Source organism: Helobdella robusta, assembly GCF_000326865.2.
Source record: "Helobdella robusta unplaced genomic scaffold HELROscaffold_35, whole genome shotgun sequence".
NCBI lineage: Eukaryota > Metazoa > Annelida > Clitellata > Rhynchobdellida > Glossiphoniidae > Helobdella > Helobdella robusta.
Genome location: NW_008704704.1, coordinates 949508 through 957053, shown reverse-complemented (window position 1 = coordinate 957053; position 7546 = coordinate 949508). Strand labels below are relative to the sequence as shown.

Below are 7546 nucleotides of genomic sequence, written 5' to 3'. Positions count from 1 at the left end.
TGCATTTCCATAATTTGATAACTTCATCCTAATGAACAATTACTAGAATGTTAATTATTTTTATTAAAACTGGTAAAAAAAACTAAAATTTGATGATTAAATTTGCCATCAACCCTTACCAATAATTTACCATTCAACTGAAGATATCAACAAATGTATAATTAAATTTATTTATATTGATCCACATATTTATCTTAAGTCAGTAACTTCGTATCTTACAACCAAACTACAAGATAGCATGAATGTAGTAGATACTAATATAATTTGAAGAATTTCTACTTCAACTTCAATTTAGAACTAAAATCAATCTTATATAAATTGTGTATTGGGAATGGAATATTAAAATAAATATAAATGATAACGTTAAATTGGGGAATAACTCATTATATCAAAATGTTAATCTGCTGAATTCCAATTCCAACTGCATATTCCAAGAATTCCCTCCCTTTACTTACCACTTTTTGCATCAAAAACATCTCCATTTTTTATATTTTTCATTCAATGTCTCATTTGTTTTTTACACGTTTGATGCATGCATATCAACAAGAGTGGCCACCACAGAAGTTTGCAAAAACACATATCTCCTTAGTCCAAAATGAAGTGCAACAAATAATATGCTTTTTGAAACAGTAAATAAAAAATTTGAATTGAGTTTTTCACTAATTGACATTATGCTACTAGAGACAATGCAAGCCCCACCATCAATGCTGGTGACTCTGACCAGCTAATACATCCAGCCATCTTTAAACAGGTCTTTCATGTTGTGAGTCCTACAGAACGACCTTGCTGAAATCAACACGTTCATCTGATTAAAGGTCACATTATCTGGAGTCGTCACCTTCCACAACACACAACGCTCCTCCAACAATACTTACAAAATTATAAAATTGGTGATGTTGGGAAGCACGGAAAAAAGTGAAGCAAAGGAAAGAAGGTAGTTGGATGAACGGTGATAGGTTTATTGTTATCAATAGTTCTAACTACAATTACAAAAAATGACTGACTCTGACGGTACTAACATCACAACAAACATATCTATAATGCCCTCTACATTCGCCATCATCACTTACAATTTCAAAAGTATTTATAAGAACTGTTGCACAAGTCAAATAACTGCTTTGAAGGAATTACAAAAATTACCAAAGCGTTGTTAATAACAACATATTATAAAATAGTTTAGAACCATGAAGATTGCCAACAAGATAGCAAATATATATAGAAAAAAAATTATTAAAGTTTCTTAAAGCAATGGCAAATCAAACGCATTAAAACAACAGTTATTTCTAATGTCTTATACATATATGAATTTCGTCATTTTTTTCACATTTGGCCCAAATTCGGCTCTAGCAAAAAATTTTGCTGAAGTCAAATTTGAGTCAAATTTAACTTTTTTTATTATTTTCACATAAGCTTCACAAAAATTAAACACTGGTTTAAAATTTTTAACAAATTTTGCAACATTAATAGGTAAAAATATTGTTAGCATTATATTGATAGTTAGTATCGGGTAAACAATACATTACACAAAATTGTAAAACTATTTTAAAAGATCTTTGTTTATGAACATGTTACTTTAATTAGTAATTGGTGCATAAATTCAGCTTCGGCCAAATTTGCAATTTTAAATTCGGCCAAATTGGGCTTTTTTGGGCAAAGCTTCAAAAATCCCATTCGGTACAGCCCTTGGCAAGACATTCAACCATTAATCAAAACACCCTACCACGTCTACCATACTTTACTTATTGCCTGCCATAACATCAAATTCACAAATCTACATTAAAAAATCTACATTAAAATAAGCAAAATTAAACCATTCAACATGTAACTTGACTAAATCAAACATTCATTCCCAAGCAAGTAAAATCTACTAAATATTATTAAAATTACACACTGAACTCCTTTGATGTCTCTTTATTTTATCTTTTCATGTATTTTTTTCATAAAAAAACCGAATCCAATGTATATAAAAATAGGACTTCAAAATGAAATTTTGTTCTAATATATAATCAAAAATCAACAATTTGTCTAAAAACATAAAGCGTTTACCTTTTAATGCTTTGGAAAGAAGGCAAAACCAAATTTTTTTTTTTCGTTGTGTTCATCAGCCTTTCAGTTTGGGGATTCATCTTTGTTGCTAATAATTCAGAGTTTGCACTACCTATGATTTAAAGAATGTTGGGTAAAATACTCTTTTGATTTCATTACTAGTAATTAAATGTAATAAGCTTAAAAATAATTCTAATCAAATATTAACATATCAAAAGTGGGTAAACTTTATTCTGAGGGCCACATTGAGTATTCTATCAGTGTTGGAGTGCAACATTAACATAAATATATTTGTGTGTATGTATACATAAATATATATAAGTGGGAATTTCTGACCTGCTCCCCTTAGTCGGTGGTAATCACAGCTGCGTACAGCATCAATTACTATACTCAAGTGCAAGTCTTGATTAAAATTTCATTTGACAGCGTTTACTACTTTGAAGATATGCATTTTTTCATAAATTTAAAGTAATATTCATTTTTATTATTTAAACTTTGAAGACGTTAAAATCAAAAATTTAATAGTCTTTAGACCAGTGCTTTTCAAAGTGGTGGTCCGCGGACAGCTGCCGGTCCCGCGGAGAGCTCCAAAAATTTTTTAAACTATTCAAAATAAAAAAATAAAAATAAGACTTGACTAGCAACACAAAGAAAATTTCATTAATTAGTACTGGTGAGATAAGAATAGAAGTGAGAGCGTGAGAGCCAGAATGATCTCTGCAACTAATGAGGTTCATTGTTCTAGATTGGCGAGATAAGTATATATGTGAGGATGGTCCACTGTTTTAAAAAACATGGTTAGAGTGTAAGATAAGTATGAAAGTGAGCAAGAAATAGAAACAATTAACTGTAACGGACCATACATATATATACATATGCAAACGTTATCAGCTGTTTAAAAGTATCATTATATCATGCACATGCACAATATATATATAATATATATTTGGAAATTTCTTCACCACTACGTGTCACTTTGTCTTCATTTGAACCACACTCATTCTTCACACTAATTTTTATTTCATTTTATTTACATTTTTTTCAAAATATTGAAGTAATTGTAATTATTATTTATTTTTAATAAATATTGTAGCCAAAAGATTCCATGCTTCTAAAATTAACAAATTAACAAAATCTACAAATCTACCAACATTCTACCACCACCTTATTGTTATTGTATGTGTGTATGTATATATATATATATATATTGTGTAATGGTGGTCCGCAGCATGCCTATTAAATTCTGTTCCGGTCCGAAAGTATTAAATACATGAAAAAACGATCCGTTCCACCATATTTTCAGTCACAAGTAGACAATAAATTCAACAAAACGAAAACTGTTTAAACATGAAATTTTTATTACTAAATAGCAAAACAATAAAAAATTCAATAGATAGCAGTGTTGTTTGCATGTTATCATTACATAAATTAAATGCATCTTTCATATGTCTGTTAGAAACAAATTTTTTTTTGTTGCTGGCTACATAATTTTGGTGGTACCAGTAACTGCACCAAATTTTGTGAGTTTGATAAATTCAGCCCAGGTGTTCAAGCAATCAATTTATTGATGCCCATGTGCTTAGATTTGCTGATGTCTTGATCTAAAAATTTTGAACAGTTTTTGTTGTGTTTGAGTTGGTCGCAATGTTATTATTAATAACATTAATTAACCACTCACATACATACTTATATAATTAATATATCACAAACCACTGTGTAACTAGTACTAAAGTTTGATTTCTAAAAAAAAGCTTCTGGTACTCACTTTCCAACTTAAAATTAATATTAAATAGTTATTATAGTTCTAAACTAAAATTAAGTTTTAACGCAACACACATAATCAAGAAAGTGATACTTTGTTAAATGTTGAATCGTTTTGGAATTTTAATCACTAAATTCAATAACACATCTTCAAGGTTACTAAACATGAAAAACTCATCTGTAGAACGTTAGATTTGTATTACATCCCTGTTGTTTACAAAATGGCTTTTAAATTTTGGGAGTAGCCTTATAAGAATGGCTTTAAAAAAAGTGAAAGAAAAATGTAAAATAAAAGATTTTGTAAATTTAAATTAATGCTGTTAATAAAGTTGATTTAATTTTAATAACTTTGATTGGGCAATAAAATATACGTTTTAGTTTTATTATACTACTTTTATTTTAATAATAGATTTTATTAAGAATACTTTATTTTAATTGTTAAAATTAAAAACGTTACAAATACTTTAACTTTAAAAAACTTAACTCTAACACAATCATTTTACTTTTATTTAAGCAGCAGCGACATAGTTGTTAAAAACATTCCACCAAACTTATCAAAGTTTTCTGTCATTGCTTACCTTGTATTTTTGTAGACTCATGCTTCACACCACTAACAAGATTTTTAAGTAGCGATCCGATCCATGATTTCTTCGAATATTCGGTCTCACTCTCATTAAAAGAATTGTTGACAATTCCATTGGATTTCAGCATTTTTTTATCCATTTCGAAACAAATCTATGGCAGCAAATCCAATTTTAACTTTGGCACAAAATTCGAAATAACAATCTGGGAAACGGAAGTTTTGAAAAAGTTCAACATCAAAAGTGAAGAGGACAATTTTTTAGCACCACAGCACTATATATACGTATATATATATATATATATTTAGGAGCGGTATATCAATGCTGGAGTTCTCTACGGTAATGGAACCGTATATATAGTATAATATAAATGTTCCTGTGCGCTATAAAAATATGATTGTATGGTAAAAGTCATATAACTAGAATAAAAGTCTATTAGCATATTTTCTGCTGAGAAATAATTAGAATATGTGCTGTTAAAGGATCATTAGCATATCAAGCTATTAAGCTATCGGAACCCATCTATGATACGTCCGCCTTTTAAATGGAGCCTAAAGAATGCTTATAATGACCCTCAAAAGCACCCGCACACATTTTCAGTGCGCTTTAGTGTCTGGTTTCATTCTGGTCTCATCAAATTTATCATATTCTACAGTTTTTACATTTTTATAGTTTACCATTAAATATTCATTCATTTTTAAAACATTTGATTTGATTTGATTAATTTTTAATTGATTAATTTCATACATTTGCATAATATTTAAGCATAGTCAGTATTTTTTTTCCAGTCCCATAAAGCTACGCTGATTTGAGATCGTCGTGCTTGATAACGGCAGAAGTCAAAAACAGATTAAAAATCACAGGAATCAGAAAGCAGCCCTATTTTACTCACAACAAAATATCAAACGGTTTATATTCCTTCCTAGATCGATTAAAGCCAGATAATGATCCTGGTTTTGTTCACGGCACTTTTCCATCAGGAGGTGTACAGCAAACTCATATATGTGGTGCTACGACACTACCGCTTCCAAAGCCACATTGCGATTTTGGAATGACAACATCAACAATTTGTTTTTGAAATCGTTTCAACTTGACATGCGTCAGAATCTTGCCAGCGGTGGAAAGCAAAGATACGACTGTTTCCACATGCTTGCCATTCTTTTTGTAAATAGTCACGATGTTTGCATCCTTCCATTGTTGTGGTACAATGCCAGTAGTCTACACTCAAAAAAAATTATGCAGCCGCTGACACACACGAAAATCACCTTATTTGTATATTCCTGCGGAGATGCACGTTTATGTATAAGTCTCAATCTAAATTATTTCCTAAGTATTTATCAGATATATTAATTGAACCTAAACGTCCCGGTCTTCTTGTTCTCGCTTTTTCTTAACTCGTGTTAAACACTCTTTTACCAAATCTGTTTTTGCTTTTTCTGGTCCTTTTCTCTGAAACTCTCTACCTACTTCTCTGACTATTTCTCCATCACTTGCGAAGTTCAGAGCGGATCTCAAGACCCATCTGTTTTCAAAATTGATTGAGGAGCGCTGTTGAACATGTTGAACATTGCGGAAATAGCGCTTTATAAGCTAATTGATTGATTGATTGGTCTTACCGTTTTGTTGTTTTCTATTTCCTTGGTAACAAATAAAACTTTGTAATGAGCAAGTAGGCTATCAAGCTCAGCAACAGTCAAAAATTTCGAAAGAGCTTCTATAAATGTCGAATACACCGGGTTGACGCACTTCAGCAAATAACTAAAGTGCTCGGCTTATAGTGACAAAATTTCTTTAAGATCCCTGTTTACTACAGCATCATCTTTTGACTTATCAAGATAAAGTGCTGGTCGGTTCATAGACAGGCTTGAGAGATTCGTAAAATATTTGCATGTTTTTTTATCCGTTAATCTTTGTAGTTTCCTACTTTACTCTTTCCACCAATAGTTTTCCAGGCAACGCAGCACTTGCGTACCTTTGCACGTGATTCTTTTCATGCAAGATTAAGACTGAATAAGTCTGGATTGCAATGCCTAATTTTAAGGGCTTTATTCTTTGTTTGCAAAAAATCAAAATTGCCAGGTTGATTTTCATCAAACCAGTCCTAATTATTTTTTGCGAAAAACCCATCAATCTTTGTCGTAGCTTTTGTCACAATATACAAAAGCTGATTATTTACCATTCATCGGTCATTGAGGGTACACCAGTAGGTTGCTCGGATAAAGTGGACAGCTCACTTTGTTGAGTAAGTTTCTTTCTAAAGTTTTTCCTGCACTATTAGGTTTTTTGCAAGCTCTAATGTTCAGCTTTTTATCTGAACCCTGTCTATGTGTTGGGGAGATTAGTTTAATTGCCAATTAAACACAAGGTAATGATCAGTCCAACACTCTGCGCCTCTCATAACTTGTGTATGATTGACCTCTGTGTCATCATGTTGTCTGGCTATGATAATGTCCAAAAGATGCCAGTGCTTGGACCGTGGATGCTTCCAGACAACCTTTCTTTAACTACGCTGCTGAAAAATGGTGTTTGTAATGCCTAATCTAAATTTGGCACAAAGGTTGAGAAGTTTGATTCCGTTACAGTTTGCGTTTTTTAGACCATATCTGCCAAGAATGCCAGTCCAGACGCTGAAGTTTGTTACAACCCTAGCGTTGAAATCGACATGATCTACGTTTTTGTCATTTTTATTTATTTTCTGAAGAGGGGTAACAAGTCTTTCGTAGAACATATTTTTTTATCAATTTCTCTGCGTTAAAAGTTGGGGAGTAAGCACGTAGGATGGCCATGCGACGTTTTTTTAAAAGTAGAATGCATAAGTTTTTTTTAACCCCGACTGGAATCTCAATAATATTTTCAGTAAGTTTGTACGGACAGCAAAATCAACACCACGAATCCACGGATCATTTTCTGATAAACTTCTCCAAAAGAATGTGTTTCCTGTCTTCACTTTAACAAGAAATCCACCATTGCTGCACAATGTGAAACCCGTCTGGCAGACGGATTTCAGACAGTGCAGCAATGTCGATTTGGTCAATGTCAATGTCCAGCTCAAGTGCAGTAAAAGCAGTGCGCCGTGCAAGCCCTTCCGTTACAGTTTGGTTAAAAACATTTGGATGTTCCAATTTTCAAATCAAGAAGGTCCACGAATCAATTTATGT

At 31.8% G+C, this 7546-nt stretch overlaps 1 protein-coding gene across 1 annotated transcript; it reads right to left on the bottom strand.

The window, feature by feature from the left end:
• Positions 1–6888: 6888 nt before the first annotated feature.
• On the bottom strand, positions 6889–7122 carry HELRODRAFT_83039 (hypothetical protein; the record flags this gene model as incomplete). Its single annotated transcript, XM_009023211.1, has 1 exon — positions 6889–7122. A coding segment is annotated over one exon (234 nt), but the record flags the coding sequence as incomplete, so codon positions are not given.
• Between the last annotated feature and the right edge of the window lie 424 nt (positions 7123–7546).